General features: G+C 33.5%; 5 protein-coding genes and 1 non-coding gene across 8 annotated transcripts; 4 read left to right on the top strand and 2 right to left on the bottom strand.

Moving 5' to 3' along the window:
* The first annotated feature begins 414 nt into the window (after positions 1 to 414).
* On the top strand, positions 415 to 7,907 carry LOC128873867 (glycogen phosphorylase). The gene is made up of 11 exons (XM_054117822.1): positions 415 to 1,001; positions 3,857 to 3,958; positions 4,033 to 4,459; positions 4,538 to 4,697; positions 5,104 to 5,263; positions 5,350 to 5,660; positions 5,737 to 5,851; positions 5,926 to 6,108; positions 6,202 to 6,549; positions 6,635 to 6,964; positions 7,056 to 7,907. The coding sequence occupies exons 1-11, from the start codon at positions 759 to 761 to the stop codon at positions 7,209 to 7,211; spliced, it is 2,535 nt and encodes an 844-aa protein (XP_053973797.1). The 5' UTR covers positions 415 to 758; the 3' UTR covers positions 7,212 to 7,907.
* Positions 7,908 to 8,011: 104 nt separating this feature from the next.
* On the top strand, positions 8,012 to 11,281 carry LOC128873873 (galectin-8-like). Its single transcript, XM_054117838.1, has 7 exons — positions 8,012 to 8,233; positions 9,769 to 9,854; positions 9,919 to 10,123; positions 10,196 to 10,393; positions 10,466 to 10,554; positions 10,621 to 10,815; positions 10,905 to 11,281. The coding sequence occupies exons 1-7, from the start codon at positions 8,144 to 8,146 to the stop codon at positions 11,044 to 11,046; spliced, it is 1,005 nt and encodes a 334-aa protein (XP_053973813.1). The 5' UTR covers positions 8,012 to 8,143; the 3' UTR covers positions 11,047 to 11,281.
* Positions 9,480 to 9,552, top strand: Trnar-ucu (transfer RNA arginine (anticodon UCU)). The gene has a single exon. It is a non-coding gene; the product is annotated as a tRNA-Arg (tRNA).
* Positions 11,282 to 11,430: 149 nt separating the features above from the next.
* LOC128873868 (N-acetyltransferase ESCO1) lies at positions 11,431 to 15,311 on the top strand. Its single transcript, XM_054117824.1, has 6 exons — positions 11,431 to 11,817; positions 12,164 to 13,831; positions 13,926 to 14,148; positions 14,238 to 14,411; positions 14,473 to 14,678; positions 14,757 to 15,311. Exons 2-6 carry the CDS (start codon positions 12,174 to 12,176, stop codon positions 14,878 to 14,880), a joined length of 2,385 nt encoding a protein of 794 aa, XP_053973799.1. The 5' UTR covers positions 11,431 to 11,817; positions 12,164 to 12,173; the 3' UTR covers positions 14,881 to 15,311.
* Positions 15,300 to 19,116, bottom strand: LOC128873869 (probable ATP-dependent RNA helicase DDX43). The gene is made up of 11 exons (XM_054117825.1): positions 18,529 to 19,116; positions 17,966 to 18,239; positions 17,692 to 17,898; positions 17,400 to 17,618; positions 17,207 to 17,333; positions 16,800 to 16,965; positions 16,487 to 16,729; positions 16,254 to 16,401; positions 15,941 to 16,182; positions 15,687 to 15,849; positions 15,300 to 15,610 (listed from the first exon to the last, which is right to left on the bottom strand). The coding sequence occupies exons 1-11, from the start codon at positions 18,555 to 18,557 to the stop codon at positions 15,479 to 15,481; spliced, it is 1,950 nt and encodes a 649-aa protein (XP_053973800.1). The 5' UTR covers positions 18,558 to 19,116; the 3' UTR covers positions 15,300 to 15,478.
* Positions 19,117 to 19,243: 127 nt separating this feature from the next.
* Positions 19,244 to 22,263, bottom strand: LOC128873874 (cytochrome c oxidase subunit 6B2-like). Of its 3 annotated transcripts, none has more exons than XM_054117840.1 (3): positions 22,107 to 22,263; positions 19,617 to 19,736; positions 19,244 to 19,535 (listed from the first exon to the last, which is right to left on the bottom strand). In XM_054117840.1, the coding sequence occupies exons 2-3, from the start codon at positions 19,727 to 19,729 to the stop codon at positions 19,367 to 19,369; spliced, it is 282 nt and encodes a 93-aa protein (XP_053973815.1). In that variant the 5' UTR covers positions 19,730 to 19,736; positions 22,107 to 22,263; the 3' UTR covers positions 19,244 to 19,366. The 3 variants fall into 3 exon arrangements, with proteins under 3 accessions (XP_053973815.1, XP_053973817.1, XP_053973814.1); XM_054117842.1 differs by having other exon boundaries at positions 19,617 to 19,739; positions 22,107 to 22,239; XM_054117839.1 differs by lacking the exons at positions 19,244 to 19,535; positions 19,617 to 19,736 and adding an exon at positions 19,756 to 21,076.
* Between the last annotated feature and the right edge of the window lie 499 nt (positions 22,264 to 22,762).

The following is a 22,762-nucleotide window of genomic DNA, read 5'->3' as shown; positions in this document are numbered from 1 at the left end:
GAGGGTTTCTCTTTGTCCGGCTCCTATGATTTATTCACACCGAACAAATCGTGACGAATTTTTCATCACTGACAGAATTTTAATCTGTGGCCTACTTTTCTTTTTCTTTATTCAATTTCTCAATATAATTCAAACTATGTATATGCGTCGTTTACAGTGACTGCATAGTTTGGATAAAGTAATAAGGTAACAAACGCTTTTGAGATTGCTGTAATAGTAAATAGTAAACAGTAAACGGTCGATAAGTGTTTTTTTCTTATAGAATTCTACGTGTCGAGAGTTAGACTATAGATGGCGCGAGGTGTTTCGAAATTACATTTAATATTCCACGCAACAATCGGTATTGCAATCTGAGATCACGTGACGGGTGAATTACTCGATACGCTTGCGCGACCTTGTTACAAGGTGACCGCCCCAAAGCTGCCAGCCAGAGATACGCGTGTTATTCACTTCTGAGAAGCGTGCACGTAAACAACTATCGAACGCCGGCTTCCACGAATGCGTCGTGAATACCGGTCGGTTTTGTGCCTAAAGATAACAGAAGGATCGCATCTCGCTTGTAAACGATTGCTACCCGTGAAAGGACGCGCCAAGATCGGGTTCGGAATCTGTGTATAACGCTCGATTCAATACTAAATTTTGTAGAAAGAAACAATTTGCGTTAATGAAAAACTAGTCGAATCTAATTTGAAGTGTCAAGCATAAACATCGCGAGTATCGACAACATCGAATCTTAAGCAAAAGTGAAAGAAATAGAGATGTCGGCCTCAGAAGTTGATCACGAGAAGAGAAAGCAAATCTCTGTGCGTGGAATTGTTGACGTTGAGAACGTCGGGAATTTTAAGAAAACATTCAACAGACATCTGCATTACACACTTGTAAAAGATCGTAATGTGGCTACAAGCAGAGATTACTTCTTTGCGTTGGCCCACAGCGTCAAGGACAACTTAGTGTCAAGATGGATACGCACTCAGCAATATTATTATGAGAAAGACCCTAAGGTATGTCGCAAGTATGTAACGTTTCACAAATAAATATTCCGAATAAATATGGATACAGAATATCCTACTTAACGTCTGCTGGTAAGTATTTCCGTAATTATCCAACGTTTCCTATTAATCTGTATTTTTCCGCATTCATTCTTAAGTCTGACAAATGGAAGAATCGACTTAGCTAAGGGAAGAAACTTTACGAGAGAACGAGAGACGCCCACTTTTTTATTCTTACCGCTACTTTCATTGAATTCCTACAATTGGCAGACACTTTCTGGCAACAATGAATAAATAATCTCATGTTACTTTCCAATAATATTTTACGAATGTCCAATGAGACAACTGCTAACTTTTATTGCGAAAAGAAGAAAGTATTCCACGTGAAATTCGGGTAAAACAAAAGAAAAACAAAAGCCATGCTTTACGGGAGGCTGGGCGAATCGAAGATCGATTTTTCACTGATACGAATTGATCCATGTCAGAATCGGATATACAAGAACTGAAAAAAAAAATAGAAAATCGTCTGAAGAGGATCGATTTTTTTAGAAAAATTGATTCATAATCGAACATTAATCTGCTGTCGCACTTTAATCTTCCGATCAAAGACGTGGAAGAATTCCCCTCGACAGGACAACTCGTGAAAGGTCTTTCAAGTCGATTTTTTCATTAACTGGATCTCAATGTAACATAATACAACCGATATGTGTCAGTGTCACTCCTCGTATCGATATATGATGTAATTATGCATAATCAAATAAAAATTTCGCACATTCGTGCTTTACATACACAGGACGAAATTGGATAAATAATTTTGATTTAGTACACTTGGAATTTTCGTACATAATATATTTATTACGTTTCTATTTCTGAAGCCATGGTAATCGATACAGCCTTAAGTATTTCTTATTTGTATACGATAAAAAATCAACGTATAATAAACGTCAATTTCTAAAGATTCTGATTTCTCGTTTGCGTGTTTCGCTGTCTGCAATACATGCGTTGCCGGCCAATGACTTTTTCAGCCAATCTAATTATAATTGATCTAATATTTCAATCAATAAACAACAATCGTCGCGTTCCGTACCAGCTACATATGTCTAACATACACATTCATAAAATTAAGACACACGCACGAACGAATCGTAAAATGTTTACTTGTTTAGAACAACGTGATTCGCGAAAAATAAATAACAGGATGTCAAATCGAATTTCTAGTTCAAGGAAAATTTTCGCAACGGTCACGACTTATTGGTACAAATACATGTGCAATACTATTTATACGATAAACATTATATGTATATCGTAATGAACCTTCGAAACGCAGTTGCAGCGTCTATTTTGGTTTGGCCTTAGTATCGCCTCGCTCTAAGGTTTCGAGCCAAACTGTTTCCATTCTCTTCCTACAGTCAATGTCACGTCGACGATAAAAGCGTTTGATTTTTGAAACCAATCCAATTGTATCGATCAATTATTAATAATTGTTTATCAATTTTCCCGAGGTCGTTGTACTTGTTATATGTATATTTTGCAACGATCATCTAGCTCTAGCAACGATAACCTTCTAAATATAACTCATTGTGTATTTCAACTATTTTGCAATAATTCAGTAATCATTTCTAAGTAATTCTCATGTTCCACGAATCATTGTTTATTTAATTTGGATTTGGATTGTAAGTAGAGAGAATGAAAGCACGATTAGATAGCGAAAGAGAGATTTGGTAGAGATGATGAGATTTGGCTCGGTTATAGATTTGGAAAATGGCCAAGGAGGAAAGAGAGAAAGATAATAATAGGAAATTCAGAAAAGACATTCCATGCTACTTTTTTCATGACAAACGTAAAGAAAAGTTAAAGGTTAAAATTGGTCATCAAAAAATAAAAGAACAAAATGATGAATTAGGTTATGCACGGAAAAAATGAAGGGAAAATGATATTTATATGTACAGTTATGCACAGGCAAACTGGAATAAAGTATTATTATTATTATTATTCGTAAGTATTATTTACTACATAAACAGATAAAGTAGAAAGAAGCAAAAGGATGGATATTCAAACTGTAAAATTAGCCTTTACTGTTATACGAAAAAATGAATTCAGTTACATTACTAAACAAATTATACATGTCCATAACGAGCGATTGAAGGTCTGCGAGACATTCGTGATGTTTAATTACGGAAATTACTTCAACAACATGAATCACGTGATGGAACTATTAAAAGCTGACAAGTAACGTTTCACACGCTCTCCCTTCGATCCAATTTTTGAACCGAGTCCTATATTTTTCGCAAATGTTTTAGGGGCTCCCCGAAGCTTCGAACATTCCACAAATTATCACCAAGTACCTTGGAAATCATGATTTTTTACAGAAGTTTTTTATTTAGACTTAACCGATATCGAGTACATTCTAAAATCATTCATGTGATCGATAAATAAACGGTTACGAGTCGAGGAAAAATCAAAAATACATGTTTCGATTTTAACTTTCGTCTGACCCAGTTTTAAGACGAAGATGCCATTTACTTTCATTCGTAGACCACTAAAGACATACAAGACGAGATTTATGTTAATTGATTTCGTAACAGAAGTACTGATGACATAACAAGACTTAGTTTATGGAGGCTGTTACATTACAAGGCCAATAACTTTTATTTTACTGAATCATAGGTCATTATCTTCTTTATAGTCGCTATCAGTGCACGATATTTCCGAATGTTTACCGTCTATCCGTGGTATATTACATAAGTATAATTCCTAAAAATACCATGACCAACTTTTTGTATTACTCATTTAATAAGGTAGATAGTATTGACTATCTTTTTTTTCGAGATACATCAGTGTTTCTCAAATTTTGTCTTCTGTTTTAGAGGGTATACTATCTTTCCTTGGAATACTATATGGGAAGAACCCTTCAAAATACTATGATCAACTTGGGTATTCAAGGTGCCTGTGACGAAGCAATGTATCAGGTCAGTTTCAAGCAGAATCACTAAATAAGTAATATGTCTTAACTAATAATATTTATTTTGCTCTTACATTACAGATGGGTTTGGACATTGAAGAACTTGAAGAACTCGAGGAAGATGCTGGTCTAGGAAATGGAGGATTGGGAAGACTTGCAGCCTGTTTCTTAGATAGCATGGCTACCCTTGGCTTAGCAGCCTATGGTTATGGTATTAGATACGAGTATGGAATATTCGCACAAAAAATTAAGAATGGAGAACAAATAGAGGAACCAGATGATTGGCTTCGGTATGGAAATCCATGGGAAAAAGCCAGACCAGAGTTCATGCTTCCTGTGAACTTTTATGGACAAGTAATTGATACACCTGAAGGAAAGAAATGGATAAACACACAGGTTATTTTCGCAATGCCCTATGATAACCCAATTCCTGGATATAAAAATAATGTTGTAAATACTCTGAGATTGTGGTCGGCTAAATCACCAGTGGAATTCAATCTCCACTTTTGTAAGCCATGTTTATTTAGCAATTTCATTATTATTTTTAAACACTAGAGTTTTATTAAAAAATTAAAATTGCTTTCAGTCAATAATGGTGACTACATTCAAGCTGTAATTGACCGTAATCTGGCAGAGAACATTACCCGAGTGTTATATCCTAATGACAACTTCTTTGAGGGAAAAGAGTTGCGATTGAAACAAGAATACTTTATGGTAGCTGCAACTCTTCAAGACATAATACGCAGGTTATTAGATATTCCCATTCAACCGACGGTTCATTTGTCCATTTGCTCTTGCAACAGAACAGTATATTTCATTATTGATTCTGTTTACTTTCATATGTATTATCTGTTTATTTTTATGCGACATGTAATTATCATTTGTTTTCAGTTGTTCTTTATCACCATAGGCATTCGTGCAGTGTATCTAAATATTCTTACTTTATCGCGTAATACGCGGATTTTGTACCCTGTTTTTTGTTTTTTTTTTTTATGTTTATGCATGCACTCATTAAATACCGAATTAAGTACTTCATAATAGATTACGAAAATATTTGTAAACCTTTATTCATTGATAATATTATTTGTCTGCTATAACATGTAAATAGCATATTTCGTAAAAAGTAATTTCTTAGAATGTCATTAATCATAGATATAAAGCGAGCAAATTTGGCTCGAAGGAACAACATAGAACAGACTTTGATCTGTTTCCTGAAAAAGTTGCCATCCAACTAAACGATACTCATCCCTCTTTGGCCATTCCTGAACTTATGAGGATTCTTATCGATGTCGAAGGTCTTCCATGGGAGAAGGTAGTTGGCTACTTGCATATTTTATATATAAGTTGTCCTATGCAAAAATAGCTATAATAGTTTGAGGTCTTCTGTCTACTATAAAGGCTTGGGACATCACGACGAGAACTTGTGCCTATACCAATCACACAGTGCTTCCAGAGGCTCTCGAACGATGGCCAACGAGTATGCTCCAAAGTATTCTTCCTCGACACTTGGACATCATTTATCACATAAACTTCCTTCACTTGCAAGAAGTCTCTAAAAGATATCCTAATGATCTTGATCGTCTTCGTCGTATGTCTTTGATCGAAGAAGACGGTGAGAAGAGAGTTAACATGGCGCATCTTTCTATTGTTGGTAGTCACGCTATCAATGGTGTTGCAGCGATACATTCAGAAATTTTGAAAAATACCGTGTAGGTTTTTTTTTCAATTGATCGAATGTAAATATAATACTTTGAACAAATACTTCTTACTGTATTAATGTTTCAGTTTTAAAGATTTCTGTGACATGAATCCAGAGAAATTCCAGAACAAGACCAATGGTATCACACCAAGAAGATGGCTTCTTCTGTGTAACCCAAATCTATCAGATATCATCGAAGAAGTGAGCGTCGCTATTAAAAACTTGTACTCTAAAGTGTGTATTAGTAGATGTTATTTTCTATCGCGTGTTTTTAGAAAATTGGCGACGAGTGGACGGTACATCTAGAGCAGCTGGTGCAGTTAAAGCAATGGGCTAAAGATCCGGTCTTCCAACGTAGTATCATAAAAGTAAAACAAGAGAACAAAATGAAAGTAGCGCAATTACTTGAAAAAGATTATGGTGTTAAAATAAACCCTGCCTCTATCTTCGATATTCAGGTATTTGCTCCTTCCTTGCTCTCATTAGATTATATAAGAGTCAGTTTGCGTATTATATATCATCTTAATCGTGCATTATGATCAAAAAAATAGGTGAAACGAATACATGAATACAAGAGGCAACTTTTAAATTGTCTGCACGTGATCACTCTCTACAATAGAATAAAGAAAAATCCAACTGCACCGTTCGTTCCGCGAACAGTAATGATTGGAGGAAAAGCAGCGCCAGGCTATCATTTGGCCAAGAAAATTATAAAGTTGATTTGCTGCGTGGGGAACGTTATAAACAACGATCCGATTGTTGGTGACAAGTTGAAATTTATCTTCTTAGAAAATTATAGGGTCACCTTAGCCGAGAAGATCATTCCATCCGCGGATTTGAGTGAGCAGATCTCAACTGCTGGTACCGAAGCTTCCGGTACAGGAAATATGAAATTCATGGTAATGATTGAATTTACCGATTTATTGTATAGTTTCTAAATCTATCCATTTGTAAACGATTTGGACATTTTACCTTGCAATGTAGTTAAACGGAGCTTTAACAATCGGTACGCTGGACGGTGCCAACGTGGAAATGGCTGAAGAAATGGGCGACGAAAATATATTCATTTTCGGTATGACTGTTGATCAAGTGGAGGAGTTGCAAAGAAAGGGATACAATGCTCACGACTACTATAATAGGATCCCAGAATTGAAACAATGCATTGATCAGATTCAGGGTGGTTTCTTTAGTCCTAATAATCCAGATGAATTCAAAGACATTACTAATGTTCTACTTAACTGGGATAGATTCTATTTGTTTGCTGATTACGAGAGCTACATTCAAACACAGGATCGCGTCAGTAAAGTTTATCAGGTGAGTTTACAGCTATTTCGATCGAATTTAAGGTTATATAAACATATGTATCTTTCAAAGTTTTGTTTGCTACTTCCGTTTTATCTTCCAGGATGAAAGTAAATGGGTGGAAATGGCAATTCATAACATAGCTTCATCTGGAAAATTCTCATCAGACCGTACAATCGCGGAATATGCCCGTGAAATTTGGGATGTCGAGCCATCTTGGCAACGACTTCCTGCACCCCACGAACCGAGAGACATTTAAATTATACTTTACTTTTTTTTTTAGCCAAATTATGTTTTCGCTTATTACGTACGTTACTGACAGTTTGTTGTTTTTTTTTTATTTTGTTCCTTTTTTTAAATAGATAAATGAAAATTATTCTTAAACAAGCGTGAGTAATTTTAAAAGAGTTACCAAATGAACCAAATTTTCATTTAAAATTTTCAACTAATTCAACAATCAAAATATTATTTTTATTTATCAATTGAAAATTATTCACACTTGCTTAAAGAAACAAGCATATACTGCCTGAAAATTATTAACAATTTGATTAATACAACTATCGACTGATCAACAGACAAGAAGGAAAGTTGACTTCAAGAATAAGTTTCTCGTGTTCCTATATTTTAACAAAAGTTCAAATGTATTAATACACTGTGACTTCATTTTAAAGGACAATGACATAAGACAGTCTAGTCTAAAAAAATAGCTAACAGAAATATTAAAAGTTATCTCAATCATATTTTTCTACTTGTAAATAAAGTACCTGCAGTAAAGTTGAGGATCAAAATTTTATTATTGTTAACTAGCTGAAATATTAGTAACACTCGGAAGAAAATTATACTAATTATCTCGAATTTTAAACTCTCCATTATAATACTCTTATCAATATCTCATTGTATATTTAATAATGCTTATGTTGTACGAAAGTTTTGGAATTAAACTTTCAAAAAATAATCGCATTTGTTTCTCTTCCACGCCATACAACATAATATTCCAATTATTACACATCGTTTTGTCCATCCAAATAATTTTTAGGAGACGCATCGTAATAATGGCAAGATTGATCACCTGTTTCTTTCGAATACGCGCCTCAAATTTAATAAAACATACATTTCCAATCAGGTTCGCGAGTACGTAAATGCGACTTGCAATAGGGCAATGTAAATCATTCTTAAAGATTATCAGGAAGCATGTCTGTAAATCAAGACGAGATTTTCGTGCAAACAAAGGAAAACGCTCGTCGAGAATTCTCGTTTGTTGACGAGGACACAGTGCCATTAGTGAGTATTGATTAGTCATATAAGAATTTGGGTCATAGATAATGCAACCATAGATTTACCAAATAGAAAATTTCAGCATTACTGTCTAACCTGTTTCTTTGACCCAACCCAACGATAATATTCGACGTAATGAAATTTTTGATCGTATGACAAAGTTAAAGTTTCAATACAACTATATCCATGTCGTTATAAATATCTGCTTAAGTAATGTTTCGTTAATGTTTAGATCTGTCATTTATGGTATTAATTATCCTAATACTTTATCTTACAGCCTTCATATCAATGCCTAATATTTTTATATAACGGTCGAGGCTATAGATAGATCGTGATATACTATATAGATATCATTAAATATGTTACTAAATATGTAGTTATCATGTGCATTAACACCCATCGTTATGTAAAATGACTTAAACTTACATTATGCTCAATTTTTCATATCCACACATATGTCATTATCCACATGGTTCCTATAGAAATAGAAGATTGACCACTAATAGATCATCAGTCAAATGCATTTGTTGGTTATGTTGAGCTTGAATTGGCTCGAATAAAATGCACTGAAATGAACATTGATGCACATTCGAACTGAATTGCTGCGCAGGTCATTCATTTCAATCACATTTTAAGTTTATCCTAAATTTCTATCAATTCTGATTAAATATATACATCTTTTACTCGTTTAAGTTGACAAATGGAAACTTAGAAAGGAGATTATAAAATACATTAAATGGTAGAACGTTAAATTTCTCGAAAGGAAATCTACAGGTTAGAGATTAATGAAAATTTTCCGAACGAATATATTCAAGAAATTCTCGTACTCGTCTTACAAAGAGATTCGTTTTTCAATTTGAGAATACAGAAAAAGAAGCTCGAATTATATACGCTCGATAGATTAAATTCAAACTTAATGAAATTCTTCATCCTTATTTAGGACGCTTATCATCTTTAAAAAATAAGTAAGCGAACGATTATTTCGTATTAGGAAAATGAGAATGTACGCCTGCACAAATAGAATAATGATTCCCACGGAAACTAATGTTGAGGATCCGAATTCAAACTTTGAGTAGCTTCTACGTATGAGCCTTCAAAATTCATCCCAAGTAGTTCCATCTCTTCGAGATACTTGGTGTACAACAATTAAACTGATAATAGTATATATCCGAAATGGAATTTAAAATAAAAATGTCTGATTAATGATTTTTACTGGACAATATAAGGTTGTTAAAGGCATCTGATTCACGTAGTCCCTTTGGCGCAGAGGATAGCGCGTTGGACTTCTAATCCAAAGGTCGCGGGTTCGATCCCCGCAAGGGATGGCTGCGTTTTGCTTCCAAAAATGTTTTTTAATTCGATTTATGTATTTATCTTTTAACAATTATTTAATTTCTTTTATACATATATCTTTTTTATATACCGAGTATCTCAATAAAATATTTTAACTGTCTTCTAGTATTCTAATAAACATGATTCATTTAAACTAAAGTAACTTCTTTAATTTCCTATTATTAATATCCATTTTATTGCTATTGCAGAATGCATCAAAACCGTTTCCATTGCAGCCACTGAAACCAACATCAGCCATCGTGGTCACTGGCTACATTCCTCCCAATGCGTTAAGGTAAACAAATTTAGAAACTTGAAATTGATATTTTTATAAATACATCAAACGCAATTTGTTGCAGGTTTTCAATAAATTTGTTATGCAAGGCAGCAGGCAACATTGCGTTGCACTTCAACCCACGGTTGGACAGAGGTTACGTCGTACGAAACACAAAATTTAAGGATTCTTGGGAGGAAGAGGAAACATGTTCTCCAGCTGGACATTCTGCGTTTCGGCGCAACTCTTACATTAATATTTTGATTTTTTGCACTGCCAATGCTTTTCAGGCAAGACATTCAATTAACGGATACTCGTATCAAACAATCATGAAATATACAAATCTGAAACTTGTTTTCTAGATTGCTGTAAATGGGGAGCATTTTTGTGCATTCTCGTACAGAATGCCTCTCGAAGATGTAACAAGCATCGAAATCAATGAATCGCTCGAAGATACTAGATTTCGACAGCTCGAGTTGTTCGTCTATCCTGATCCAAAGATATGCCGGCCAAATACATTTTTAAGCTTAAGTATCAATCGACCGCTCGTTGAAAGCCTCGTAGGTTCTCTTAACGATCAACTGACTTCTTCTTTAATACTGTTGAAATTAAGTTGAATGAATTGCGTATAGGGCACTCCAATTACGGTGGACCTTGAAAATGAATTCAAGATAGGAACTAGAATCTTCATTGCTGGAAGATTAAAACTTCTTCCTCATTCGTAAGTTCGAACAATCGTTAAGCCATTAACAGATCTTTCTTGTTTTTTTTTTCTATTTTGTAACAGGTTTTATGTAAATCTGCTAAAGGGAAAAACGATTTATCCTCATCCCATAATTCCTATGCATTTCAATCCTCGGTTTTCATACGGTAGTCGTGCACCCTATGTCGTAATGAATTGTTGGATGAATGGATCTTGGGGACACGAAGAAAGACACGAAGGACACCTATCCTGGATGCCTGGCCGTGATTTTCTTCTGACGTATGCTCCATTGTTTTTAAAAGGATCTACGATATCTGTATAACAATGATACATTTAAGACAACTTTCTTTCATATTTCTTTCTATTAGAATTCGATGTGAACCCGAAGCATACACGATATGGCTGGGAGACAAAATGATTGGCGAATTCAAACACAGAATACAACCATCCATCATTGATACCCTTATTATTTCTGGAGACGTTGTGCTACACGAATTGGCTATGACTTGAACTATTTAAGCGAGTTTTCTCGATAGAATGTCTTCATTTGTTACCTATTTTCATAAAAGAGCATTTAGTTTTTATCTTATTTTCGCAATTATGCTCGTACAAGTCTGCGCTTCTTGCACGGGTTTTATTTTAAACTATTTTACATGTAAATAAATCATGTATACTAATATTTTTACTCGTATTTATGACTTAGATAAGTCGATGAGACTTTTAATAAAGATTTATTATCAAGTCATTTATTCTATTGATTCAAGATTTACAAAGTTTTCAAGAATATCAGTTTATTTCTTGATATTATTGTTTCATACAGTATAAAATAACATATTCTATTTTAAATATTTCTATTGTAGAAATCAGAAATACTACTTCGATTGTTTAATTTAAATTTTGCGCCACAACGTAACATACAGGATACAGGTTTTCGATAATTCGGTTGAAAAGCACAACCATGTTTGTTAGCTCGAGTTTCCAATCATACTATATATATGTAGTTTCAGATGCGTACAAAAGGCGCGAATGCAGAGTAACGAAACGGAAGTTTTTTCAGCGGTTTCGGATTATCTCAGAGTTGTTATGCGACTCGATTTTACTGTTTTTTAAACTGTATTTTATATTATTCGATGTTGACACGAATATACATAAATGTAGCACGGCAGTAGGAGTGTAGCATGATATGCATTGAAATATTTGAAAAACTGACACTATAACGAACAGTTATAGAAGTATTTTCACAGGAAATTTAGGACGATTTACTTATTACTATTTGTTCAGGTTAGTTTCTCCATTTATTATACTCCCGTTACCTTATTTCGCGCATTCTTATTCATAAAAATCCATTCAAATCTGAAATACATTATTTTAATAGAAACGTGTGTGTATACATTCACGCTTTGATACTAATATTACATCATTGTTGTATCTAATTAATAACTTACATATTACAATAATATTTGTACATTATACTCGACTAGGTATAGAAAGTTTATAAGCTATATAATCTTCTTTTTATTTGAAATTAAATGAAAATTCGTATTATTAATCTTTATTAATTATAATCTAATATTCTTACTACTATTGTAATTGCAATGTTTATTTGTATACATCAAATTTTATTTAGCTGAGGCAACATGTCTGTTGACACTATGCAAGGAGATTCTTTGTACACTCCACGTAGAGTTCAAAAATGTCTATTTGGATCAGTTGGAAGTTCAACTGAAAAGAGTGCACGAAAGATTCAAAAGGATTCAATTTTAGATAATGCCTTATCTGGAGATGAGTCAGATTTAGGACCCATGTCACCTTTAGCGCTTACTGATCCAAGTAGTTGTAACAGTTCACCAAGAAATGTGCTTCTTTCTCCATGTACAACACCTAAACATCAATCATTTAAAATGTATTTAACTCGGAGTCAATTATCACCAAGCATATGCAACAGGAGCAAATATCATAGCACATTAAACAAATTTAAGAGAGATATCAATAGTTCTCCTCAACAAAAAATACTACCAGACTCACCAAAATCTTTATCAAATTCGCCATTTAAGGGTTTCAGTCTTTCAACAGAAACAAAGTCAAGAATAAATCCATTGATAAATGAAACAATACCAGAAACACCTAAAAGACATTTTGGGAAAGAATTACAGAATAGTATTGTAGAAACTCCACCTAAACGCGAATGTCTAGAACAAAAGTTAATAACACCATTGACTTCAGAGAATAAAATGATTCCATTGCCAAAATTACATAGACGGAAGTCTCTCAGCATGTTGGATACAACTAAAAATTCTTCACCCGAAAGAAGAAAAAGTGCATTAAAAAGACATGCATTAGAAGAATTAGAACATACCACAAAGTTAATAAAGACTGATGACACTTGTTCTGTGCCTAAAGCTAGAGCAGCTTTGTTTCAAGATAAAAGTTATAAAACTAAATTAGAAGATCTATCTTTAAGTACCAAGAGTTTTTACAGCAACTCCAATGTAAATTTTAAAAAGAATTACATGGTTATCGATGAACCACCAGAACAGAAACAGCAAAGGAAAAGTTTTTCTGGACATGTACATTGTAGTAAAAAATCTATTAGAAGATACACAATAGGAGGGATCAATGGTGGAGTATCACATAGAATTAAAAAACCAAAACCAAAATCTAAATTAGGCACTACAAAAAATAAATTGATTGATGATGCACGAAATACAGTGAAAATAGAAGACACAAGTACACATAGTACAATATTGAGGGAAAGGTCTCCAACACCAGAATTTGACCTTTGTAAGCGTTTTTTCAAGATGAAAAGATCAGACAAGAAAAATAATTCAGCTGTTCAATTAAACAATGGATCAAAAGATAAAATAACATTAAATCAAGAGAACATACAATCTGTTAGACAAACAAATAAACGAGCAAAATTAACAGACATTTCATTTGATACTACTGATTTGACAGTGGATGAACCAGAATTTGAAGCTATGATGGAAGGAAACAATGTTGCTAATATATTAGAAATATTAGAAAATGATTGGGCTGATGATGAATATGATACAATGGAAATACTAACTAATCAAAAATTGACTCGCATTACACCGTTAAAACCGGTAGAAATTCTAAAAGATGTTACTATGTCGCCAGCGAGTGAACTTAGTAATATGACGTCCATTATGAATATTGGTACACCAATAACGTATGAAAATATTTCTGTAGACAATAATGAGAACAATGTTAAACAGAATGAACAGAACTATTACCCCTTGTTTAATAAAGGGTACTCTGCTAACAAAGAATTTCAGTAAGTTCTGTGAAGTTTTTAATACACTGGATCATTCTAAAATATTCCTTGTTACTTATTTAAGACTAACAATTTAACTTACTTATTGTTTTAGTGAAATTGGTAAAAAATCGACACCTAATAGGTCAGGAAATGTAAATTGGCAATTATCTACTAAACAAAATGGTGGTGACAATCAGTATCTATTAGATGCAGGACAAAAAAATTTTGGAGCTACCCAATGTACTGAATGTGGTGTTGTATACCAGACAGGGGATCCTGATGATGAAAACGCTCATCTAAATTACCACAATAATAGAAGAACTCTAAAATTTCCTGTATGTAACTTATATAAATACTTATACTTATATGCAACACATATAAATAATACTTTAAATATTCTGTAATTATAAACTTTTGATTACAGGGTTGGAAAACGGAACGTGTAATTATGGAAGATTCTTTAACATCGAGTCGAATAATCTTAGTAGAGTCGAGCGATCCAAAACAATGTTGGAATAAGATAACAGATGTTCTAACATATGTGGACAATGATTTGGGATTAACTGACACGAAACTAACCAATTATGAGCATAAAAAGGTAATTATTGATATTTTTTACGTTATTTATATTGCATCGCTTTAATCTATTTTACTTCTAGGTGTACTTGTACATAAGGGACAAAGTCATCTTGGGAGTCTTAGTTGCAGAACCCATAGTCACCGCTCATCGTATGATCCCTGAATTGTTGGAATTAGATTGTTGCACAGCAGAAAGTACACCTGCTAAATGTGGTATAAATATTATATGGACTGACATGAAACATCGTAGACAAGGAATAGCATCTAAATTAGTCGATACATTAAGGTACAGATTTATTGGTACAAAACTTGCATTAACATTTTTTTCTTTTTATATTAATCAGTATGTTCTCAATTCTTTCAGACGTCAATTTTATTATGGTTATATAATGTCTTTAGAAGATATTGCATTCTCAACTCCAACTCCAAGTGGAAAAATATTTGCTGAGAAATATACCAAGACTCGGAATTTTAAAGTTTATAATTAAAATTTGGTATCAATTTTATACATCTTCTTAAATAAAAGAAAAGAATCAAAATTAATACCAATTGTGCCATTTATTTGTTATTAGTTTTGTTTTTGCGTACAAATATTTCTTATAATGGTACATTTGCAAATTTATTTATTTGGTTTTTTTTTTCACATAATTCTTCGTTCGGAAAACAATCTTGTTAAATTTACGTTAAAAAAATGATTAATCGCTTTTATTAACATTGTAACAGTTGTTTTTGAACGAAGTATAAAAATGTTTTCTTTTTTGCCCCTTTGAGGGCAGAACACCAGATCTGAATACTCTTTGTTGTTACCCTGTGTTACTTAAATTATTACATATTTTGTAGATGCTATTGTTTTAGTATATTTCAAATTGTATGACATGTGAGGGATGGCAATTAAACACATACGAAGTTTGTTTATCTATATATTGTTTTTATTTAATTAATACTTCAGAGACAAGGAACTGCAAAAAATATGTATAAAAAACATATTAAATAAAATATTCTCCTGCGATTCTTCGCATTCAACTAACTTAAAATATTAATAAGTTTATACGTTTATGGTAATCAATACCAGAATTTTTCTGTTAATTACCATCTCCTATTACCTCTTCTCTGAGAGTAATTGCCTCTGTCCAATCGTTCTGATTGTTTTTCATTAGCTCGTTTCTCTTTCCATGCTTCATATCTATCAGCCATTTGATATAATTCCTCAGGTACTGCCTAGAGAAAAAGATATGTTTAAAGAGGTATTCAAAGCCTGATGTTTATACAATTACATAAATATTTAACGACTTACTTGATTAGCTTCTTCTAAAAGATTAATTAATTCTCTCGCTAAAGACCAATCTTTCCTTGTCATAAACGCTATGCTTTCTCCGGTGCGTCCAGCACGTCCAGTACGACCAACTCGATGAACGTACTCTTCTATGTCTCGCGGAAAGTCATAATTTAGCACATGCCTAAAAAGGAATTTTATTCTTTTGAAACAAGTGTTCCAAGTCGTTTAAAGAGATTTTGATGATATATAAAAATACGTAAGATTAAACGTACGTAACATCTTCGATATCGATTCCTCGGCTGGCAACGTCTGTTGCGAGAAGTACTTGAACTTCTCCAGTTTTCAAATCTTCTAACGCCTGTTCTCTATCAGACTGTTCTCGCCCTCCGTGTATACTCTGACAGCACATACCTTGCAAGGCTAAGTCACTCGCTATATCATCGACTTTCGATTTTTTTCCAAAGAATACTATTACCTTATCGGTAGGAGTCATTTCGCGAAAGAATTGATACATCTGTTGGAAAAGTAGTATTTAATAATGTATTTTTGTTTTATTTCATTAAAAATACTTAGTATAATGCTAACCATGTCTGTCTTTTCGTCCTCGTCAATAAGGTAAATTTTTTGCGCTACCGTATGCACGGTAGCTAAATCAAGAGACCCAACAAATATTTGAATTGGATTATTCATATACGATTGAGCTAGACGTCTAACACCCTGGGGCCACGTAGCACTAATAAACGTAAACAAATAGCTTTATCCTTATTCCAATAAAAAGCATTATAGACCATTTCATTCAAACCTTATGTTTTGTATACCTTGTCATCACTGTCTGTCTATCTGGTCTCACATCTAGCAAAGTCTTCCTAATTTGCGGCTCAAAGCCCATGTCAAGCATACGATCAGCTTCATCCAACACGAGGTATGTAACCGATGTTACATTTAAAATATTTGCCTCAACCAGATCGTTTAGTCTGCCAGGAGTAGCGATAACTATCTCTACTCCTTTAAGTACGAGGTTGACTTGGTTCTTACGACTACCACCTCCGTATACGCATACCCTATGATAGTTAATTTTTGAAAATATCTCGTAAAGAAATAACACAGTCATTTCAAGTTACAAGTACTCACGCTTTTATACCGTGATAAGAATATTTGTTCACTTCTTTTTCAATTTGTAACGCCAATTCTCTTGTTGGAGCCATAACGAGTACATTGGGACCACCCCGTTCTGATCGAGGTGTTGATTGACCCTCGATGTGAATCAAAGCAGGCAACAAGAATGCCAACGTTTTTCCTGAATGTATCGTTAAAGTATCAGAGATATTTTCATGGTATTCGGTAAAATTGTGATAACTTTCAAAGTGATTCCCTCAGAGGCTTAAGCTACGTTTGTAGCTACAGTACGGGCTTAGCGATCCCAAGCTATAAGGGGGCCAGTGGTGTAAGACTAATACATTAAGTGTTATAGTCAAATAATACACTTTCACACCCTTATAAATAAAACTCATTTACTTTAAAAATGGAAAATAGCATACCTGTGCCGGTTTGGGCAATTCCAATAAGATCTTTACCACTGAGAAGAACAGGCCATGCCTGACACTGTATTGGACTGGGTTTAGCAAATCCCTGCTTTCTTATTTCTTCAAGTATATCAGGATAATCCTATTTTACAATGTTTTTATTGACATATTCTTTGATAAATAATAATTTGTACATATTACTACTTACCTCAAATGCTTGTTCAAATGTTTCAATAGGATTGGGTATATCAATTTCTTCTGACTGACTTTCCTGGCCCTCAAACATATACCTAACTTCTATATTGTTATTCGATTTCCTGATACGAGCAGCTTCTTCTTTTGTCATATTAGTAACCGATGGATGCTCTTTATAAAAGTTTTTAATGATAGGAGCATATTTTGACCATTTCTCTTTTCGGAAGGTATCCTAACATTTACACAAATTCATGATGACATAAATATAGAAATTTGAGAATTATAGCAATTCAGTATGAACATACGCATTGTTGATTAGCTTCAGACCAATTGAATGTGCTAAAATCAATTTGTGGTTCATTATCACGCTTATCCTGCTCCTCTTCTGGTTTTGATGATGAATAGGAGGAATCTTGTAATAATTCTTCTATCAGTTGTTTAGCTTGTTCTTGTCCTTCTTTTGAACCAATTATAGTTACAGCAGTAGTATAGTTTCCACTTGACCTATCAACCTATACCAAAGGAATTCTGGGATAGTATGAGTTAAATAGACCAATCTTAACTATGTTGAGTACTTACGTGAATTCTTGTGTTTGTTTTATCTTGGAGGTCTCTGATATTAGATCCACTTTTACCAATGAGTTTTCCTACTTTGTCACTGTCAATATTGACAATAAATTTGTCAGACTTGTCGTCAAAATTTTCATGATCAGAAGAGCCGAATGACTGATTCTGACCCCTTCTGGAATAAGTGCTTCTACGATATCCACCTCTGTCATTGGATCTTGACTCGCGATTATAATTTGTGGAAGAATAAGAGGAGTTTCCATAACTTCGTCGATTGTTGTCCATTCTTAATTACACAAATAAACACGTTTAAATAGTAGACAATTTCGTCTATATTATAGACTTGCACATGTATATTTTTTACATACAGAAAACAATAAGAAATACGATAAATTCTATCTTCAAAATGATCTGCGTAAAAAATAACGTATTACGAAAAATATTTACGAATTAACATCTTTGAATTAACATTCGTAAAACGATATATATTAATTACGATTAACAGCATTTATTTTATTGTAAGAAAATAGATTAATATTAGTTATTTATTAGTTAATTAATATTAGTTGCAGTACCTTTCAGTAAAACGTGCACGTGTTGACATTGCCAAACTCAATAAAATGCTATCAAGGACGCTTCATAAACAAAGCAATCCTCAAAATTTAAGTCATTGAATTTATGGAAACAATTTCCAGGCTTGCCACTACGTGGTAAAGGAAATTCTAATAAGTTGTTGAACAGATTTTTCCTAGTGAAATCATCCAGTGATACGAATTATAGTCATTCAGATATTATAGCTAGTACTGATTCATACTGTGTGAGGGAAAGTCATCTAGTATTTATATAGAAATATATTTATCGCAAAATTTTACGATAAACAGATCGAACTAATTTTTAGATAGACCAATGGTCAGCATCTTCGGCGGGAAAACACTCAAGTTTGTCACCATTGTAGTTATTTGCTTACTTTTAAATATATTTGCATTATTTAATCGTATTTTAAGCACTATGTGCAATAAATGCTTTAACATTGTTAGTCTAGATGAGAAATATTCGTTCTATTTTCTTAGCTTTTCAATTTTTTAAAAGAACAAATGAAGTTCACTAACTATTGACTTACTAACGAATTATACGTTCACAATTATAATTAGAATTAAAATATTTATATACTTAATTGAGGTTAAGATATTTTGTAATGATACAATGTGCAAACTCTGTGCAACTCTAATTTATATTAGATGGTCAGTTTAAAAAAAAAAAAAAAAAAGATATACATACAAAAAGTCAACATCAATGGAAAGTAGACTGTTTTTATTTGATATTATTTTACAAACAGGAAAGATAGAATTTGAGAGTCCTGTTCTTTTTTAAATATCACTAAAGAGGCAAGCATAACATAGAGCCTCGCAAGTATTATATATTTCCTGGAAATGTTCCTTCTTCTAGCTGCTCCTCCCATCTTTCTACCCAAGCATTGGGGCACATCGCATTGTAACATTTTTTGAAATACTGACAAGCTTCGTAGTTTTCGCCGTGACGTTTTTTACAACGATGAAAGTCCAAAAAGCTAGTATAGCAGTATCTGTATTCAAAATAGATACAATATTGAAAATAATGATTACACGATAATAAGATATAATATTAAATCGATTGCTTCCTTTACCTTGTTTGGTTTTGATTAGGGAACCTTGGGTCGTAAGGTGCTGTGCATGGCTTGAATTCGCCTGCTTCAACAGTTGGTAAATCGGGAGATCCAATTTTTGTGTATTTAACCATATTGTTGCTGCTTAACAAGTTACAAGTTACTTAATCTATTATATTTATTGAATGACCTATATTTGTCACCCACCCTTTCTCCCCAAAGGCAAACTCTCTATGCGTCTCTCGCTTTAGTCCGTTTGTCTCTTGCACCACTTAACACTATCACAAATAATAGTTAATTCTCCACTACAGTCATCTTTTTATTTTCGTATTATTTAACGACACTTCTCGAGTCAAAATAGTTAATAATCTGGTACCGTGCATTCGTAACTTCTGATTAACGCATTAGTACATTTCATATTGTAAAAAAAAAAAAGAGAAAGGAATTTATCATCTATAAACTTTTCTGAACAGCACAATTGTCTAAGTAACAAAACATCTTACATGGCAGCTCTTTAAAGTTTGAAATAACATGATCAATAGTTTTTCTTTGCTTAAGTGTAATTGTGAAGTCATTGAACTAGAATTTTTGAAAAGAAAATTTTTGTAATCAATTATTTGACCAGTGGCCTGGTGTTGTCTTCTTCTTGACAACAAACTTCCCTATATTTTTTTACTTCAGCCATGTAAAGTGACCAAGCATCCTTGGGCTGTTCAACAGTTTGTTCAGTCTTTGGTTTAGCAACCATTCCAGTTTTTAAAATCCTCCCTCCTCGCCTCTTTCCTACCATCAAAGGTGGGGGAACTACACTCTTCTCTTCTAAAACAGAAGTCGTCGGTTTTTGTGTAGGTTGCATTTGTTCTTGCATCTTTTTGAACATTTCCATAAAGCTACCGTCGTTTTTAAAAGCGTTAGATTGCGGAGGAATGACTGGTTGTGATATTGCTGCTTCTGTGTTATCTTCTGCAATGTCGGATTCGTACGACGGCGCTCTATGGTATCTACGGCTTTCTCTGCCTCTGTGTCTGTCTCTGCTTCTGTTACGACTACGGCTACGTCTTCTATCTCTAGAGCGCGATCTTCCTCTTGATCTGGATCTTGATCTGTCTCTTCTAGAATATTTTCGCGATCTATCTCTTTCTCTATCCCTATCTCGATCCTTGTCTCTGTCAGGCGAACGCGATCGTCTGTGCGATCTACTCAGGGGAGATTTCGAACCACTGCGTCTTCTTCTACGTCTTTCCTGTGGCGAGTCATTTCGAGAGGTTCTACTGCTTCTATAGTCCGAAGGCGAGGGCGAACGGCGCGACGACATTCTGTTTTTGTACCCGTCATACGCTGTGTAAGATGTGCTATACATAGGAGGCGAAGGCGGAGCAGGCGGTGAGTCTGTATTGGACTTGGAGCTGCGTTCATGCCGCTTTGAATCCATTGTTGCGCTTGAATGCTTCTCTCGCCAGGCTGAATGGACAGATGGACACCTATAAGGATAGAAACTGCCTTCTATAAGTACACAGCTCATTTTTTCTTACCACGCCTTTATTTGATTGGTTTTAAATGTACGCGTTTGCAAGAGACAAGCGGATTTATAGCGAGAGACCAAAATATATACTGACTGACATTGAAACGGAAAGAGAGTTCAATCAAAGCTAGGATTTATCGATCATCATCGAATATAGAATGCTATTATTATTACTCATATTGCTAAAATTTAACAACACTCTAGACATCCAACTTTGATTGTATGTTTCATCTATAATTACAGGTTCATACGTATAATTATCTACAAATAATTTTAATAATCACTACTAGTACGAATTCATAATTAGTATTATATTTTCTTGAACCATCTTTTCACAAAATGTTATTGTACATTGTTATATAATTCCATTGTTTCTCTTCCACTACCTTGTATTAAGAGTATGTACATGAACAATGATATTTGAAATTACACCGTTCGTGATAATCGATTCTAATCAACTGACATCATTGTGATAGTTAAAAACGTAAACCTTACGTTCATTTGAGAGAAATTATTCGTAACACATTTCGTATTTTGATGATATTAGTAATAAAAAATGCGTTTCTACTAACAGGAAAAGTTAAATCGTGAATAAACATTTTCAATGTATAAACTTTACGACTTTAACGTAACACGGTACAGAAAGGGATCGTAGATAAATCATAAAACAATCGTGACCTTCTTAAATAGTAATCACAGTTTTTCTATGTTAGGATCATTGTTAACTATTCATCGAACAATCATTCAATAAATAACGTCTAACTCACGTTCGAACAGGTAATGCAGAGAACGACAACAGGAAGAGAAAGATAAAAAGAACTTGAAATCTGATAGAAAACCATTACACAATGCGACTTTTCGATTAGAATTTCAATGAATTCCCACAAAATTATAGGTAAAGCCTTTCAAGGATTTTTTCGAATAATTCGTCGACTATATTAGTCGCCTAAGTACCCTACAATTACACGAAATATTTTTATATAAAATACCTTAATCAGCCGTGCGATTGAAAACAAAATGGCCACTAGGCAAACTGCGAAAGACTGTTACGTCATGCATATACGTCTAGGACAAAGTTAAATCTGATTCTGGAAGAGTACGTCGCAAACCTAAAACCTAAAACACACCTTGAATTTCCTCCGATAGAGTGCGCTCGAATTTATCGCGACGTAAAGTCACTAGGGAGACTAAATATCACTCAGAAGCTTCTAATGTAATTATTCTACGTAATTCTATGCAATAGTATACATAATAATTCTATGTATAGTATTATTGATAATCTACCGATACCGATAGGATATTTCAACTTCTGTTCTCGACTTATCACTATGTAGTTTCGAGTTGGCAATAGACTTATCTACAGCTTGATAAATTTATCGTTTTCACTATATTTAATATATTTTTACTGTATTTTATAGCAATTAATTAATTAATCTATATTATTTCGGTATGAAAAGGTAAATTAAAGAAAATTTCAAAAATCAGATCGAAATTCAAGGAGGGTTGGGAACACCCTAGATTCTCAACATTCGATTTTCCCTTATTGATGTCTATAATTCTTCACGAATATTTCCAAATAAAATTTAACAGACAATTTGCAAATAAAAAATCGACTATTAAGATAAATGAAACAGCAAGAGTTGTA

Source organism: Hylaeus volcanicus, chromosome 3, assembly GCF_026283585.1.
Source record: "Hylaeus volcanicus isolate JK05 chromosome 3, UHH_iyHylVolc1.0_haploid, whole genome shotgun sequence".
NCBI lineage: Eukaryota > Metazoa > Arthropoda > Insecta > Hymenoptera > Colletidae > Hylaeus > Hylaeus volcanicus.
Note: the sequence above shows the minus strand (reverse complement) of the source record. Positions and strands in the feature narration are given on the sequence as shown.